This window comes from Anarhichas minor, unplaced genomic scaffold (genome assembly GCF_050575085.1).
Source record: "Anarhichas minor isolate MPS153535 unplaced genomic scaffold, ASM5057508v1 ptg000073l, whole genome shotgun sequence".
In the NCBI taxonomy this organism is placed as follows: domain Eukaryota; kingdom Metazoa; phylum Chordata; class Actinopteri; order Perciformes; family Anarhichadidae; genus Anarhichas; species Anarhichas minor.
This window is the reverse complement of record NW_027466519.1, coordinates 5,125,263-5,144,881: the sequence shown is the minus strand read 5'-3', so window position 1 is coordinate 5,144,881 and position 19,619 is coordinate 5,125,263. Positions and strand designations below refer to the sequence as shown.

At 39.6% G+C, this 19,619-nt stretch overlaps 1 protein-coding gene across 1 annotated transcript in view; it reads left to right on the top strand.

Annotated features, from left to right (window-relative positions):
* Positions 1-18,917, top strand: part of LOC142935246 (putative flavin-containing monoamine oxidase A) — a 35,465-nt gene extending 16,548 nt beyond the window's left edge. Inside the window, exons 9-12 of the mRNA XM_076079461.1 lie at positions 7,431-7,589; positions 9,953-10,039; positions 11,884-11,984; positions 18,569-18,917. Of these exons, the coding sequence (XP_075935576.1) occupies positions 7,431-7,589; positions 9,953-10,039; positions 11,884-11,984; positions 18,569-18,917 (696 nt within the window). The remainder of the gene's footprint in view (positions 1-7,430; positions 7,590-9,952; positions 10,040-11,883; positions 11,985-18,568) is intronic.
* Positions 18,918-19,619: the final 702 nt, after the last annotated feature.

Here is a 19,619-nt window from a genome sequence, read left to right as displayed (position 1 = left end):
CTAGTCGCATGTCGATGTGTCCTTGAGCAAGACACTTAACCCCAAAATTGCTCCCGTAGTTGTGCCTACGGTGTAGAAATGTGATAGACTCTGAATTGTAAGTCGCTTTGGATAAAAGCGTCTGCTAAATGACTGTAATGTAATATGGCAGGTAATGATGGAGGCAAATGCAGAGAATACATAGAAAGCAGACTTAACGAAGAGGGTCAGAAAAAGGATGCCCCCGACCAGTGCACTGAATACTGATTAAGGCAAAGTGGAATTAAGCCACAACAAATATCTTAATTACTGATCAAATCAGGTGCAGACTATCAGATTTAATTAGGTAAAACAAGCCAAAGGCAAAGTCACACAAGTTGTGTCTGAATTTAGTCCCTAATTATTATATAATTCACCACATTTACCCTCCGAAATTTCTTTTTTAAGGGTCCAAATTGTAAGTGTAAATGTATGTAATAGAGTTCCCGCAAAAATGTTCCCAATCGAAAAAAAGGACGCTTGTGTCTGTGGCACCTTTTTGTGTTGACAATCCCACAACTCATTGCTAACCATTCTGAAAATGTAAACATTTCAGTCTCAATGAAGCTGTCAGCGATGACACAAAATGACTAAATAAGGGTCTGACATTGACTTGGCTTTGGACTGAATGCAAAGATCTGGACTTCCCCAAACTTGTAGAGTAATACACTTTACATCGGCATGCGCGGCGGGTACTCTAGAATTTCCCGTCCAAATCCAAAATTCATCAAGTCTTGAGTAAACTTGACTCAAGTTCATGTTTCCTAAAGTTATGTTCTGAGAGAAATTAGGTACATTTTTGCACCTCATTTGCTTGAAAAAGCTTTGAGATAAAGATGCATCCAAGACTAAGCACACACTAAATGACAAGACAGCTGAGTAAGCAATTACAAACAAGTCAGAATCTATGTTGGAAGGGTGATGTTGCTGCCACTGTTCAAACTGCTCTATCTAATGTCTTTGTTTGTCAATCAGGTGACATTGTCTCTGTTTGCATTAAATTAAAAAATGCATTACAGGAACGCAAAACTGATGCATTTTTTCTTGTGTAACAAATAGGCTACAACTTCATTTTGTTTTGCAACCCTGTGTTGCATAGCCAAATCACAATACATTATCCTAAAACCCTTCAGATGTCCTCCAACAAAACAACATGCATTGGTCATCTAGTACATTGAGATCAAAGACTCTACAATCTCCCAGGCTCTTAAGCTTTTTGAACACTGTAGTGATATAGTCTACATTTTCACAGTAACAATGTCAGCTATCAGGAGGGATCAGATATTTACTATCTTATATATTTACTATTTATATCACTTTTAAAAAGTACTTTAGTCCATCAAAATGAGTGTAGATGGTGTTTTAAAATGCCACTGAATTAGGTCAATATATATTTGCATGTCCTTATCTATAAATAAAACAATGACATTATGTCATAATGTAAAAAAGTAACTGTGTGCAATAAAGCTCTGAGTGTACCATCACTCAGGCACCACTATAGTTTAGACTGTAGTGGGGCCTAGGTGATACTACACTGAATGGAAATGGCGCGCAATTCACTCTTCCTGTTGGCTGAGATCAGAGCTAGAACCATTCCGGTTTAGATTCAAAATGGCACAAGTGCACAGTGCATAGAAACAGCCGCCAATAAAAGGACATCAAGAAGCACCAGCAATGGCTATTGAAGGGAGAGGAAGAGTGAGTTTTGTCCTGGACACGGCTATCTTACTCCCTGCCTGAAACATGTCAAAGAAAAGTGGTTTAAAACCTACCTCACAGGAAATCACTCAGACACTTTGATAGCAGATGGCAGCAGACACCTCTCTAGAAGATTATGCAATAAAACTGAGCTGAGTGAGCAGTTCACTGGAACACTATTGTCCCATCACTTGTGCAAGCCCAAGGACTTTGCATTTTCAGCAGAAATAGTTGAGTCTGCATTCCTGCCTTGGCTTATCTTCTCCACAGTGGAGGACAATCCTAGAAGCACCAGCCTGTCCCTCTCAGGATCCAAGTCTTGAGAGGCAGCCTCAGGCTAGGCATCACATCTGTCTCTCCACTTACCTCTGGCAATGCTCCCCAATGTTAATTCTTCAGGGCAATGCCCGTAGCAGCTGAAAAACCACATTATATGAAGCTTATGTGAAATCCGGATGTAAAAGACTGAACAAAAGCAAATTCTACAGCCTGAAGGTGCCTGTTTGTGCGTAGCATGTATAGGTAAACCCCTCCTGTCCCAGTTGTGTATTGTTATGTGATGACAGGTCAGGCTAAAGATGGCAGCAACCTGTCTTGATGTATACAAAATAAAATAAAAAAAGACAACAGGTACAGTGTTGCAATTATAACCTGGGAGGTAACTGAGGCAGCTGAGCCCAGAACAGTGATGCTGGTGTTTGCAGAACTACAACCCTGTCCAGCATGCTGTGCCTCTTCTCCTCAGTGTCTCCTGTGGTCTAGAGTTGGATGAAGGTATGCCATCATATTTCATGCTTGGTGATACCTCAAAACGGTAGCTCTTAGGACAAATGTCCTGTGCAAAAAGGGGATAGGTTTGGCCCTGAAGAAATCATTTGAAAGAAACATGTAATTTAGAGTGCTTTTGGTACTTCAAATAATTTTTTCATTGTAGAGTAAAATTGTAATGCAAGAATGTTCTTCTTACATTAGTCATTTAGCAGATGCTTTTATCCAAAGCGCCTTACAATAACAGTATTCAACATAGGTATTCAAGAGAACTACTAGTCACCAGAAGTCATAAATACATCTTTTTTAATTAAACAAGCATCTAAGAGCATAAACCAGAGCAAAAGTACAGTGCAGAAACAAACTAATACAATAAGTGCAACAAACTAGTATGAATACCATAAGTGCTGAGTGGAAGGCTCAGGGTAGGCCTTCTTGAAGAGGTGAGTTTTCAGCCTGCGCAGAAAGTTCATTCCACCACTGTGGGGCCAGGACAGAAAACAGCCGCGACCGGGTCGATCGGCCGCAGGGACCTCTGTGCGACGGGGCAACCAATCGCCCCGAAGCAGCAGAGCAAAGTGGTCGGGCGGGGGTGTTGGGCTTGACCATGGCCTGGATATAGGAAGGAGCTGTTCCTTTGACTCCCCTGTAGGCTAGCACCATAGTCTTAAACTGAATGCGAGCTCTTACAGTTAGCCAGTGTAGAGAACGGAGAGGGGAAGTTGTGTGGGAGAACTTGGGGTGATTGAACACCAGGCGAGCTGCAGCTTACTGGACAAGCTCCAGAGGTCTGATGGCCGACGCCAGGGCTCCGGCAAGTAGTGAGTTGCAGTAGTCCAGGCGGGAGATGATGACACAAGTCTGGATTAGCACCTGCGCCGTCTCGTCAGTGAGGAAGCAGCAATGTATTACAGCAATACTTGGGAGAGTGCAAGCACAGTGCAATGTAAATAAATGTATTTTCTTTTGGGCTATTTGGTAAGTTTAATTGTTATTTTGTGGTCTGAGCTAAAATTCTTCAAACTAAGTAAACAAGATGTACTAAGACAACAGCATTTATCTGATCCAGTCAGAATTTCTAGGATAACACATTTTTTTTAAAATTAGGTTTGAGACAATTACCCCGTTTTTAATGAGTAAATCTGCTTGGATGGATAAATGAACACTGGTGGAAAATTTCTAGGTTAATCGGGAGGAGAGAGTTTATGTTCTCAAATCAATAATAAAGTTGTCTTTTTCCGTTTATTCTCTTGCGCAAGAGGGAAGAAAGCAGAGCAACCACGTATTCAGTAGACTGCGTGAAACCTTCTTCGAAGTGCAATATTCAACATCATTTATGCATACAAAAGTTCACGCCTTTACAACTTCAGATAATGCGTCAAAAGGGGAGTAAAAGTATTTCAGACAAAGGATGTCTGTTAGTCAAGGTCTCTCTGTGTCTCCGTCTTACCAACAAAGAAACAGTGTACAAGATAACAGATAACAAGACACCTGGATACTAAACTAATTAAAATCATCTCCTGACTTCCTCACATCGAGTAGTACATTCTTTAAAACTTTCACATGATACTGTAACATAACCTAACTTATATACGTGGTCAAGATATCTGTATTACGATCTATACTATAACATAATTTCCCATTACAACACACATTCGAATACTGCTTGATACAAAGATTGCTAATATAATTCTATTGTAACATTTATGCAAGTCACAAAGTGAATATATGCATTATAAAAAAATGTCAACTGATGCTCACTCAAAACAGTCAGTAGTGTCTAAAACCCTTGGTCGCAGGTTCCTCAAAGTCACTTATTATTGCATGAGGCAGGTTAAGATAAGGTTGCCAGCAGGCTATACATAGCGTGTGCAAGAGACGCAACTACTGATTATTTTATGGGACATTGTTATTACATTTGAGGGTATCCTCCTATCCTAGGAAGTACCATAGAATGGTCTTGACATTTGATGTTAGAATTATAAAATTTGCGAATATTACCTATTAACAACCAATATATAAAATAGGTTGTTACAGACAACATAAAATGTCTGTGTATATATACATCATATTGTAATTTTGGTTATTTTTATTCAGTGTATGTTTTGTATATAGTAGTTTAGTACCACATAGTTACTCTACACTGTATGACATGTATTCCTCACACAAAACAACCATAACTTCTATTTATTCCCTGTGCTGAGTGAATACTTCATTCAGTCTTCTAAATGAATGCGCTGGCTCTCTCTATAATGAGAAACCATGGCAACAGGGACACAGTCAAAGCCTCACTTTATAATTTATTGCAACATGTTAAAATGCTATTTTCTAATTCCTACAATGAGTTCAATATTATTTTCAACGACTCGTCCTCTTAACACAAGCTGGAAGAAGTAACTTCTGTATCACATAACATCTCACATCCCATTTGCTCTTCATTCACAATGCATTAGAACCTTATGGTAATGATTGTTCCAGGTATTAACACACTCCCAGGCATTACTAGTAAAACTGAGTTATGGCTTGGAAAAAACTTTGACTGTAAAATGCATGAAAATAAAGATTAATGGTCTGAACCATATTTATTTGGCAGGTGGCCGTTCAGTCAGGAGCACTCTTGTAGATTTGTATCCATTTATTGCAACAAATGAAAATACAGTTATACTTGGCGCTGGTGGCTCCGCTTTTAAAATGCTCCCTAGATTAGCCAAGCAACTAGCCAAAACAGTTATGTGAAATATCTAGTATATCTAGTCTGCAGCAAGCCTGCTGCAGACCTCAGCTGTCAGGTGTAACTTCATGGGAGGGATGCAGGCATGCATCCCAAGAGAGGTCATACTACCTAAATCAAGCAGTGAAACCCAGCCAACCACTTTCAATTTATTATCATGCATGGAGGTAATGCTAGTCTCCAAGGTAGCACTCATTGAGCTGCGATTATCTCCATAATTCCTGGGTGAACATAACGTTAATAGGACCACTGAAGACGACTGACCCATAGCTTTCAGAGTGGATGCTGGGACAAAAACAGCTGCGGAGCTACACCGATGTGGAATGAGTGAGAACTGTATAGGCGAGGAGGGGCCCCACATCGTTTGCGGAGACAGAGTTGGGTTGTGCCTTCACATATCAGAGCCTTGATATGGCTTTTACTTTGTCGGTCAGAAACAAGGGTTTGTCTTGCCTCGCGCCACAGGACGCTGTTGCAGGTACAGGGTTATAGAAGATAGAGGACATAATGCAGTGTTGGTTAGTACGATAACAACAGTCAAACCTTTATCTTCCCTGTCAGTTTTTGAATGTTTAAGGTAGATGGAGTACATTTGAGCATCTACTGTGATATCAGAAATTGTAATATCATGCAAAGGATCGAAAGAGTGTGAGTTGGTTGTGAATTCACCACACCGGAAGAACCCAGAGCAGTGAAAAACAAGACCTCGAGTAAAAAATATACATATGAGCCAAAACACCCCAGCCTTAAGTGAGACACCAGTTTGTGTACTAAAAGGTACTGAGAAGGGAAGACTTTATCATTGCTTCCCGGGCAGGCTACATACTGAGGGATCTGCACATCTTAACCCTTGTGTCGTCTTAGGGGTCAAAAATTACCCTCCACTCTGTTTAACAGCATAGGAAACCCCCTTAATGATCTTTTTTCAACTTGAAATTCAATGACCCCAACATGAGAAAAAGTTAAACATTGCCTTTGTTCATATTTCCATAAAAACTGTACACTTACAGGGTACAAATCATGTCTTAGGGGTCATTTTTGACCCGGCAGTTATAAAATCATTTTCATTCTACAGAAACCATAAAAAACACACCACACACTCATAACTCATAACACAATAGTTCAGATGCTTTTTCACTACTTTGACCACTGCAAAGCAATAATAAAAGTACATGTATTGTGTGGTCTCTATTCACTCTATGAAAATGATTGTTCCTATCTAACGCATGCAAAATGTAGCTAGACTTAAGACTTAACACCTAAAAGTGACTTGCATGCTTAACATCATCAAAGGTTAGTTTGAAATATATTCAGTCTACATTTCCAATTGTTTTAGATGAGTGTTGCTGTTCAAGCTTAATTAGGAGAACAGCATATGCTGATAGTGGTTTCTGGGCTTTCACATAAGACAATGGAACAGATGTTTCGAATTGCATTATATGCGGTTATAGTATTCAACATTTTATTTGCAAATTCACAAAGTTACTATTAATAGTGTTGATCCCTTTGAAGAGATTCTGTTTTGTGCTAAACACGCAGTGACCAGAAATCATTAGCTTGGTCAAGGATGCTTACCTGACGCGCCATATAACGGTTTGTCATAGAGAAGCATCTGAGAAGCTGTCATTGGAAACTATTTGGAAAAGGGCAAGCACTTTAAAAAAAACAATTAGCAGGTGTTTGGATGAACCCTCTGTCAATCAACTCTTGCCAAAGCCAGTCGGGAGAAGAGCAAAACACATATTTTTCTCTGAGAAATGCCTTCATCGTCATTACTGCTCATCTTCTACGTGTCGCGTCACACACACACCTAAACCACACTCGTACTTGAAGCCTGCCAAGATGGATTTTCGTGTGATCTTGTGATCCTGCGAGAATCCAGCTGCTGTGCAAGATGATAAGAATGCTGGCAGATTAAGGCAAATTAAGAAAATGTTGAAATTCAACATTCAGCAGTAAAGTTTATGGAAAGTGGTGAGTGAACCAATTGTGAATGCTGTGTTTATTTTAACCTTTGTGTGAAAATAACGTTGTATTCAACTTTTTGGTGCAGTTCAATCCCTTTGGGTAGAGGTCTGCAGAGAAAGAGATGGCACTCGATATAACTTAACAGCCGTTAATAACGCAAGTGATTTCTAAATGGGTTTTGTGCTTCTGCAACCACTGATATATGATGAAGCTGATGAAGCTGTGAACTATCTCTGTTTCTCTACAGGCTTTTTGGAAGGAGAAGGGCTTCTCTGGGGAAATTGTGGCAGGATCCTCCAGTGGGTGTCCATTCTGTGTTACCTTTGATGCCACCAGCCCCAGTGGTAATGCTGCCTTGGTAGGCTTCATTGCCGGCCAGCAGGCTTCTCAATGGAGCTCCGAGGAGGTAATGGGTTATCAATGTGGAGACAGATTTAAATGATTAGTCTTTATCTATAATTTGAAAATGTCATATTATGTGCTTATGACACAGCTTTTCCCCGGGTCATCAGTTCGAATTTCCATTGTAATTCATTAAAATGGCATGTTAATGCATAGAAATAGTAAATGAGAAAAATAATTGATGCAGATTGTTTCCATCATCGAGTTGATATATTGTAATTGTACTTAGGTTGATAATGGATATCAGCTGTGGTTTGCTAGATAGGCACAACTTGTGGAATTGCATGAAAGATTCCATTACCAAGAGCTAATCCTGAACTTGATAGCCAGCATTAACTAAATCCTATAGCACTTTACTAAATAATAGAAAATAAGATCTGCATTCTCTCCTGATAAACAACAATTGTTGCAGTAACAACTATTGTTATCATCCCACACATTGAAACTCACAGTAACTGTGTGTACACTAGGTAGGCTAGCCAGTTAATTTAGTACTTAGCGAGGCTAGTTTCTGAACATGCCAATTACTTAAACAACTGTTTACCGGCATTACCACGTTACAATGAATACACTATCAACTAAACAATGCAATGTCATGAAATGCAGAGAGAGAAATTAGGTATATGAACAGTATAGCAGTTGTACTATAACTTACATCGTTAAGGAGTTTTGCACTGGACTTCTGCTGATAGCAATGGAAAAAAGTACAAGCGGAATGTAAAGAAAGCGGAAACAACTTGTGATCACAAAAGAAAAACTAATTTTCAAAATAAAGGTCTCTGAATATGAAGATAACAACATCTGCCCCTACATTTAAAAATCAAATGTGCAATAATGGCTGGATCACGCAAGCACCAGGTCTAAAGGTCTCTGAATATGAAGAATTCCCAACACTAATGATAAATCTACGTGTTGTCAAATATTTAAAAAAATGCTCACGGGTAGCAATATTAAAATTGTGTGAGAGAATAGGACATCATATAGACTGAGAACAGTGGTCATGCTTTCAATAACTATTACTTTGCTAAATACAGAAAATAAAGGGGTTTTTCAACTCAATGCTACAGTCTTTCAATTTTATTTATGTTACTTTTTTGCCGTACTATTTGCACCAGGCACAGATGTAGTTTTTGGACATCTCTATATCTGAAGTGTCAAAGATTTGCTTTGTTAACAAAGACTTTATAGCTGCACTATAGAAGGTGGAACAAAGACTCTGCAACTTGATGGCTAATGGTTATCGACTATAGGTAAACAAGTAATGCATGCATACTTCACTGGACTGAATTATTACATTATAGAATCAGCACACTATCAGGTGATTAATTCATTTTTGCAACAGATTTGGTAGGATTCAAGCAGGCTCAATAGCCATATGTTGCCAATTGATAAGGTCACATTTCACATACTCTGCTTCTACTAACTCAATACACACTTTTCCCGCACTAAACCTACATCCTCTCCTCTTTCCTTTCCTTGCTTTCTACTGTGTTGACATTTTCATTGGGTTCCAGTGCTTTCCCTTTACCTGAAAAGACAAATAACACCTAGCCTTGTCTCTAGTGTTGTTTTGGCATTTCAGTCATTAGCCTGACTTGCTACAGAGCTCAAGCTTAGCCGTCTCCCTGCTGTGCCATGAAGAACAAAGTGCGAAATAATTAACTTCCACATGCTACTTCACAGCTAAAGAGAGGAAAGTGGACATCAAGGTTCCAATTATATGCTCTTTGTGCTGTTTAAGTCGCATTCAGCTGTATATATTATCTTTTTTTTTCATACCGTGTACTTGGTTGGATTCACTATGTTGAACTTTTAATGTGTTGATTGTTTTTGGTTTGCACAGGTGGAGTTATCAAATGGCATTTTCCTATGTAGTTTTTATTGGAATTTTAGCTGACACTATCAGCAGTCCTGCAGCAAATAAACAGTGAGATCTTTTCTTTTTATAAACTTCCAATAGAAAGCAATTTGGCACCATGCTTCAATTCACTCTTGGTTTTTATGGAAGGATTATACCAAGAGACTCCAAATTATTGCACAAGGGTGTGCTGAAAATGCAGGTAAAGTGACATGCAGATGAAGATTCTTAGACAGTTTTGCAACATACAGTACGTCAGCATGTTTTATGGAGATCTGTCCTTTTGGTCCTCAGGCCTCAGCTGCTCAGTACATAACTCACCACGTCTCACCAGGAGGTTGACCATGCTTGATTTATTCAAATTGGCTGCTGCTTCCTTTGTCCAGCTTGGATTGGTTTCTTGAATACGCATTAATATTTTTGCAGCCGGCTGTTATAATTGTGATGAGCTAGGCCTGCTAGGGTAATGTAAGTATCATGTTGGCACAGGCATTTCCTTCTGTTCGCAGGGTGGGGAGAGAAGAGAAGCTGTGCTTTCCAGTCTGGTTAAATACCTAGGTTGTGAGGCTGCATCTTTCATCCACTATGAAGAAAAAGTAAGTAGTTCAGTGGCAGTTTTTAGGTGCCAAAATTTATAGTCTCATTATATACCCTGTATCTCAGTGAGGAAAGCCATGTTATGTTGCAAAGGCTTACATATCTGTCAGTAAAACTGAACCCAATTGATTTGTAGACTAATAGTGTAGACTAATGTATACTGAGAAAACCAGTTGCTAAAATATAATTGCTAGTAAGCTTTAGTTTGATAATAGTTACAGTGTAGTCTAACATCTGATAATTACATTTCTATTACCTTAACTTTGTATTCCAGCAATGCAGTTGTTAATCCATATTCATGCAGCTAAGGCTAACAAGCTAGTAAGAAGCTTGGCAATATGCTACTCTGCGGTGCTTGCCATCTAACGTCAAGTCTGTGGTCCAGTTGTTCCCACTTGCCGGTTGGTCCCGGTGCTAATATATATATATATATATATATATATATCAAACATAATTTGACTAATGTTAGAATTTCACTTATTCAATTAATCAATCAATTTATCACATTAAATCGCTAAAGTTAACGTTACAACAATCCCGTCAGCTTCTTCAATTTGTGCATAACATTTACATTATTTAGCTATAGATCTCATTGATAACTGTAAGCCTTAATATAATATAATAGTATAATTTACAAACCATTTTTTGTACCGGGCTGTAAACATGTTTATTTCTGCTGTAAAGTTGGGCCTTTTAACATGGGGTTCTATGGGGATGGACTCGCTTTTTGGAGCCAGCCTCAAGTGGCCATTTAATGAACTGCAGTTTTTGGCAGGAAGACAGACACAGGCAGAGCAGAGAGAAGTCTCGGTGAGTAGAGCAGATGTAGTAATGATGCTCGCTCACTTTTTGGGAGCACTGGCCTGTTCCGGCAACTGGCTGGTTGTATTTACTGAACCTACATAACTTTTACTGTACCTGGGCCTAGGGTAATCCTTATCGTTGGACCCTAATGACGAGGCCTGTGTTTGACTGGCTAGAGAGTTAACAGAATTAAGCATATCAGACAACATAGCACCTACAGACAGATATTATTTAACACATTGTTGCTATCTTTAAAGTGCAATATTGCAGTTAATATCACAACAAGTTGACATCGCGCGGGAGATTAAAAAACAACAAAACCAATATGTTGTGCAGCCCGAGCTTCTAAGAGCGCTACTACTACTGGAATCAGTAGAGGAGATATTTTACATTCCTAATGTTGTACAGAATAGCTACGTAGCTCCATTAAATGAAGCACACCATACCTAGGCTGACTGTGAAATGGCATATTAGTCATGTAGACATATGGTTTTAGTCCCCAGACAACTCACTTCACTGTTGAAAGGCAAGATCATCAGGAATATTTCCCTGAGGAAACTCAAGGCAGTGTTGTTGGGGGAGACATCACGATTTCACTTTGTAAGGACTCAATGGGAACATACTTTTATAGAACAACAATAACTAGAGCTTAGTGAAGAGAAAAATAAACATATTTGGTCAGATTTTATGGTAGCCAAATGGGTATCAAAGTTTTTCATTCCACTCATCTAGTTTATGTTGACGAGCCAACAGTTACTTATTTAATATTTGTGTACATTTTTTGAATCAAGTCATGTGATACAAACCTACAACACAACAATTTCTATTATGTGATAATATTAGATTTTTTTACTCAAAAGAGCTAAATAACAACGGACAATGGGGGCGCACAGTTTTCAGTATTGTCTGAGAGGGGTGGGGGGCTGTGCAATGTGCTCAGATTAAATTAGACTTGGGAATTGTCGATTGTTGATTGAAACAAAGCAATGGTTTTGTACTGTGCCATTAAAGTAAATGTCACTTTTCTGCTGCTTTACAGGACTGGGCTAAGGAGGACTACAGCGGGGGCTGCCCTGTTAATGTCATGGCACCAGGTCTGCTAACCTATTACCACCCTAGCCTGAGGAAGCCCTGTGGCAGGTAATCACCCCACTGATGACAAATACAGCACAGCATCACACCTTTCCATCTCCCTAGACCCAAGAGAGTCACCTTTCTTCCAGGCTCCCACCACAACTAATGTAGGATGTTGAGTAAACCGGTGTGAGTCTCTAAACATTTTAACCTAAATTTGGAGTTCATAGTTCGGTACATTAGATCATTACACCAGATGACAGTGAGTTACTCACGAGCCCACAATGCCTACAAATCATTGACACGAGTCGTGGGAGTTATTATGCCTTTCGCTGATTGATACACATTAGTCCAGTTCTAAAGAAATGGCAGGAGGTCGTCAGCAATGGTGTCCTCATAGGAAAACTTCCTGTAATCCATTTCTCATGGCCTGTTCAGAGATGCACACAGCTGAAAGAACGAGAGCGAGAGGTGGGGAGGAGGATGCAGGTAATGTATTTCCATAATGACATTAAGTCTGTGGGGAGCAGAGGAAGCTCATCACATAACGTGACTCAATCAGCAGCATGGGGCAGTAGCCCTTATCCACATTCCTACCCCATATAGAAAATGGATCCTCAAGGACACGTTGTGACTTTGACTCAAACCCAGCACGTGTAATGAAGACAAGCCCATGCTCGGTTGACAAAATTGCTGCTGGTGCTTCAAACATAATGTACATAATAGCACGTCAGATTCCAGTAGAGTCTGGTAGATTATGGAATTTTGTTTGGGAAAGTATGAATCTCAATACAGTGTTGTTTTTTATTTAAAAAACAAAAATCATAATCCTCAGTGGGTACTGAGTGCTCAGTATGAAATATTTTTGCACAGAAAACCTTCCTACTCAATTCTAGTTGGGGTTAGAGAGCAGAGACAAGAATGAGTGAGAAGAAAAAAACAAGAAGTCAGAATATATTGACCCCAGTGGGTTCATGCTTTACTGAGTTAACAACTACAACATGCATGCAGAATAAACTCTGCGCTAACTTTGTAGGATGTTGAAATATTTCAAAACCAAAACATGGTTGTTTGAGGTGCTCGTCATATTTTTTGGAGTATTACTACCAACAGAGAAGGATTAGTTCAGTCAACCTAAGATACAAAGAGTCAAATAGAATCCATTTAAAATGTATAAAACTGTTGTTTTTTTTGTTACAACATCACGTTTTTGTATTTTGCTATTTCAGAAATTGGTGCAGAGAATAACAATGATTTGCCACAAGTCTAGTTATGGCACCTAATTGATAATTATAAGTGGAGCTCTCCATCAGAGGTCTACAGGCTTAGCACTTCATCCCTGTGTGACCACACAGTGAAGTTTGGATCCATTCAGCTATTTCAGGATTAGTCCTTCTCCGTTCTGGCTTTTGAAGGGCAGCAGCAACTCTTCTCCTCATCCTGAAACACTAGAATGATTCCCCAGGGAGCCCCAAAGAAGTAGTGTTACAATATGTTGAAATCATTTTTTTTACAGACATCTGCTTCTTAAAGGGGCAATGCCGGATCGTCAAAAAGCCTGACTGCACACCAACATACAAAATCTCAGCAAGAAATGATCATCACAAACACATGACGTTGCATAACGTCTTGTATTAAGTACTTAATGTACTCCACTGGGCCATTTATGTGCAGATCTTTGCAGTGAATCAAAATGGCTGTCTACACATGGTTAGGGATCTGAGCTGCACTCAGCTAAGATCAATGCTGATACATCCATACAATCTTTGATTTATAAGAAATACTAATAATACCAAACACATACTGCCAACAATCCATACCAACTTGTTTAGATTAGATCATAATTGAGAGTATGGTTATCTTTATAAATACAATTTATCAAAAGACAAGAATTGTCACCCTGGTCTGTGGATCCCCTCAGCTGTATTGACTTTTAGAGTGAGTTTCAACCCACTTATTTACTGTAGCTGGTGAACGTAGTGGAGCATTGAGCAGCTACTGTGCCAGATATTTGCTGTTGGTGTTGGTGAAAGCCAGAAAACATAGATACAGTGATAGAATGTTTGACAAGTTGTTCATATAACTTAATGAGGTGATGATATGTCAATGTTGAGTTCACACTTCCCCCAGATGGCCAAAAAAACCAAACAGTTATTGCAAGAGTAGGTTACTTGGTCAGCTCAGTCAGGTCAGTGTTCAAGATTTGAAAGATCAATAGCAGATGAAGGAAATGGATTGAAGTTCTTTAGGATTAATCGCAGCACTGACCCGAAGATCTGTTGGCAACTACGTCTAGAAGCCTGATCCCTACAGAGCATTTGCACCATAGTATGGACTTAAAGAAACAGCATTCAAGAGGTCAAATGTGATGAACACGAGCCACAGACCTGCTGCACAAATCTCCTCCACATAGTGTCCTCTGAAACAGACTCATTGCAGCCACACTGCTTCTAGAATTTGCATGAAACAGCCTTGAGAGGACCCCATCCTGCCAACATTGTGATTGTGATATGCCAATACAGGGGCCGGAAGTATAAAATCACGAATTGCATGAATTGAATCTGTACCACCACTCATACAACAGGCAATTATATATCAGTACAAAATACAGAACACAACCACTAAGCATCAGACCGAAGTGAGGCTGTGACTTAATGTGAATCACATGAACATCTCGAAATATCGATTCATGATCCTTACACCAACGGTTTTCAATAATATCCGCCACACAGACATTAAGTGGGACTTTGTCAATCTGACTTTTAGGGAAATATATTTAAAAGAGATGAGATGATTGTGTCATATGTCTCACTGGGAATGCTATTGACAAGACTGTACAGTCGGAGCAGTGAGGAACCGATTGCAAGAACACCAAACACTCTTTCAACAGATCTCAATTCACAACATCTGTTGAACCTGTCACAGTTTAGGCTTTGCCCCCTGTGTTCCTGTGTCTCTGTGTCTGTGTGTCTGTTTCCCCTGATTGCACTCATCCTACTCACCTGCCCAGTCCACCCAGCTGCCTTCAATCTTCTCATCACCCCACACATATATACTCCCCTGCTTTCCCTGTTCTGGCTGTCAGATCGTCTTTGTTTGTTCCCCTGTCTGTTCCAGCATTGTGTCTCCCTCGTGTCTGCTCCGTGCTCTAGCGTTTGGTCCTCGTGTTTGCTCTTGGTTTGTACCTTTGCCTTTTTTTTTGTGACTTGGCCTTTTTTTAGTTTTGCTTGCTCCCTGTTGGAGTCGCTTTACGTTTTTGTTTATTTCTCTTTTGATGGCCAGCAAAGACTCTTATTTCTAAACTTCACCTCGTGTCTGTGTCTGCACTTGAGTCTTAGCTGAACCTGAGAGAACGTGACAGAACTACCATATAATCAAACACAGTGGTGCATTGTGTTGGCAAAAAAAGACTGCACCGCAAGTTAATTAGTGTCCACCATTGTACTCGATTTGGTCATCATGGGGACATATATACTGTACACACCTTTAGTTTTTTGGTCATTGATTACAGATACTTCATTACAGAATGTAAAACTAGTAGGAAAATGACAAAATCAAATCCTTGTGTCTCAAGTATTAACTACAATTCAATCCGTCAGACACTTCATATTTCCATATACAGTACAGACATTATATTTTAGAACACGTAACATCAGTTTATTCTACAGAATGCTTGGATCACTCTGATAAAATGCTTGAGAAAGGTTGATGATCGTCCCAGAGTCTGTATTTGTGTTTAAAGTGAAAACAATGCGGACCGGTTTCTTTCTAAATCCATTTTGTTCATTTGCTGTTACAGTGTCTGACTCAGCCCACTGGGAAATGTGATTAAATTGAACACGGCAGGACAGTTTGTATACAGCGGAGGTCAAAATGATATCCCACTAGCTCAGAGGGATTCTTTTATCTTTATTCCTGGTTTTACAGATTAGATTAATCCAGTGCGCGTTTCAGGAAATCCTCCACGTTGGAGACTTGAAATGGTAGACCAACATAATCACACTTTACCTTTCTCCACAACTTACAAAAACAAAGCATTGCATTCATTTTCACAGAGCACCAAAGTCAGCTTCACTTAGCCCAAGTCATCGTATAATCACCTATTTAAACAAGACACTTATCAAGTCTAATCAAGAACACAAAGCGGTCATTTTAAACTTGACAAGCTCTCACTCTTCTCAGTATTATGCTGCTGCTCATTATACCGTTTACTACCACCTGCAATGTATGTTGCTGTTCTGGTTGAGTTGATTGATTTCTCCCTACACCACTCCTGCCTTTTTCATGTTTTATTACCATACTTGGTGAAACCATTGCTTTCCTTATTCGTTATCATTTGTGTAAAGTCTCAGTGGTCATTAGGTTGTGTCACTCCTAGCCTAGCCACTGCTGTATAAATCCGTCACAGAGCACTCTGAAACAAAAGTTTACCATCCTGTGTAACAGTGAAAGGTCCTACACTTGGGGTGACGTCAGGCATCTTCAACAAACTAATTTTTAGGATCAGTTTGAGGAGATCAATCAGGCTACTAAAGCTCAGTGGCTGGACAGGTGGTGTGCATTACAAACTCCAAGCTTGTTGACATGTTGCCAAAAGGCCTTTCAGTCTGAGGTCGAATTCTTCTTGGATATTCTGCTGATGAAGTCTCAAGTGGCATCTTTCAGTAGGCTGGACTGAATACTCAAAATGCTTCTGAACATTTCTCATTGCAGCTTTGGCACACACTGAACCTTTGTTCAGTCCTGACTGCTCATCCAATTTCTTGTTTGCACCCTTTAAGAAAAGTGTTGGGTAAATCCATGGTTGTGCTGGTCCGGTGAGCGAGCTTAAACTGGTCTGATTTTATGTGAACCAGCTGAACCGACATTTGTCATTATGACACGTTCTGGCAATTTAAAAAGGGGCCTACATCAGCAACCTGCCCACGGTGTCATGGAGCCAAATCCAACTTGCATTGCATAACTAATAAGCAATGTGACAACATGATTAACATAGTATAGTTTGTTTATAAACGGACTGTCGCTGCTGAGTCAAGTGCAACACATAGTAGTAAAATTCAGTATACCAATACGGTCTGGTGTTTGGCTTAACATCAAACCAGTTTGAAAACTTTTACACCGGCCTAACCCTACTGAATAGTGACGTCCCTTTGTGAATTTCATATTCTGCTTTAAACCATCAGAGAACATAGGGTCCTATGCATTGTTGTAACTTCACAGGCATTGACCCCAACCTCCACACGTTGGGTTGAGGAGCTCTTCAATGTCCTCTCTACACCACAGTTGAGTTCAGGAGCTCCTTTAAAGTGCTCGACAATATCACTAGAACACAGCCTGACCCATGCCCTGCTTTTCCTTTCTGAGTTATCTACAGTTTGAAAGTACTTCCTGGAGGGCAACCAAAAGTCCTTCTCCATAGCCTCCCTGAACTATTCCCACACCCAGGGTTTGACTTCGGCAAACCCGGCCACTCGGATTCCATGTCCCCAGCCTCCCCCCGGGATGCACAACATTCTTCCGGAGGCCTCAGCCAGACATACCCACACTACATGTTTGGGTTTACCAGAGGTCTTCCCCAGCCATCTGATCCAACTCACCACCAGGTGGTGATTAGTTGAACGCTCGGCTCCTCTCAGTGTCCAAGACATACGACGTATATCAAGGTGCAACAAAATGTATATTAATTTACTGGAAATTGAAACGCTCACCTTTAGTAAAACAATGTTGTAGAAAACATACATAGTATACATAGTATGTACATAGATGTAAAAGAATAGAATCCGTCATTGTGAAACAGATACCTAGGAAGTTTAGTCCAATTAGCTTCCCTCAGTAAGGCCGTTACTACCTTCTCCAAAGACTTATACTGTATTATTATATTTACGTGGTTTATACTACCTATGCTCTTTTGTTTGTTTTTGAATTTTACCATCTTGCCAATAACAAATCCCCGCAGTCTGCACACTCCAGCTCTGCTTTGACAGCGGTGTGTTCAACTTGAAGGCTGTGGACTGATGTTTTTGGGCACCATTGACAGAAATTCAAGGAGTAGCAGCATTTTCAAGCTGGTTTTGTAAACAAAGATCCGTTCTAAAAGTAGCAGACTGCTTTAAGGAACAATTAGTGCATAGGCTGTGTGCTTAACATTAGCGTGCTTTACCTCTCTTGAGAGAGAGAGAGAGGGCGAGCGGGTGTGTAACTGACAGTGAGCATCATGTTAGCAGTAACGTTAAAGCTGTGAATGTAGAGATGTAGTACACAGTTCAGGCTGTCGGTGAACAAATCCTCAAGACCTGAAGCTAGCGACAGCAACCTACCAGGTTTACTTAAGGGCTGACCTTTAAGGACCAGTGCTATTCTTATTTTAGTGACACAGAAACACACACACACACACACACACACACACTTGACCGCCGGGTCCAACAACTTTTCTGGTGGAAACCTGTATTTGCAAATGTCAGTGAACAGACATGATGTCAACAGATTTACGTGTAGTAATTCAACTGATTGTTAATAGCTTAAGATAGTCTATAAATGTGCGTAAAGGGATGCAATTAATCCAATGGGAAGTTAAATTAACGTGTTTTTTTCAAACAACAACATAAGGCTTTGTGTTCAATATTTGGCTCACTGATTTTCTTGATTCACAGGATCCATTGGGCAGGCACAGAGACAGCCACCCTGTGGTGTGGGTACATGAGTGGTGCAGTACAAGCTGGTCAGCGAGCAGCTGTGGAAGTACTGGCTGAACTCTGCCCCATGACCCTGACCCAGGAGGAGCAGCAAGCAGTTCAGCACAGTCTTACTGTCAAGGATGCTGTGAAGCAAACACCATCGTCTAAACACACGTACCCGTCCACAACCAAAGCTATGGTCGTAGCAACACTGGCAATAGGTGCAGTCCTCTTGCTGGCTCAGAATCAAAATGCATTGCTAAAGGTCAAAACTTACTTGACGAATGTATTTTCAACAACCACGCAGAATATATTCCTGTTGTAACAGAAACCTATAAAACAAGTGTTTGGTTTTGATTAATGAACAAGTTAGTTTAGCTGGGGCTCCCATAAAACGTTGATCTCTATACTCTGATATCTGACGTTTTCCCTTTTTTGCTTGGGCTGCAAAAAAAAGTTGATAACTAATATCTGATTTGTTTTCCCTTTTCTGTCCTGTTTTTCATGTACTGCGTATTTCATAGAAAGTTCAACTCAATTAGATTAATTTGAATGATATCCTATAATGTTAATTCATATTATAACATTTGTTAATTGTGGCATTGTTTAATATGGTACATCGAAATCGCTTTATATTGACTTAGAGTGTGCAGAAAAAATACAAAGTGCTCTTAAAACAGTTGAGTTATGTTTTCTGTCATTGTGTTTCTTTAAAGATTATAGTACAATTATCAGTCTGATACTGATAATATAATTTATTCAATTTTCGAGTGAATACATTATATTATTATATATATTTTTTTCTTTTAAAGAAGGCTTTTAAGTCTTTTCCCATTCTTGTTTGTCAAATTACAATAAAACCTCTGAAGGAAAATAACAGAATGACTACATTTTTCTTGGCATCTTGATGAATAAGATTTGTTTTCCTATAGTCATACCTACAGAAAGCAACTTCAGATATTCACATCCTATCATATTTGCTTTTTTAACATTGAAAATTGTGACCGGAAAATTTAGGTTGTGCTTG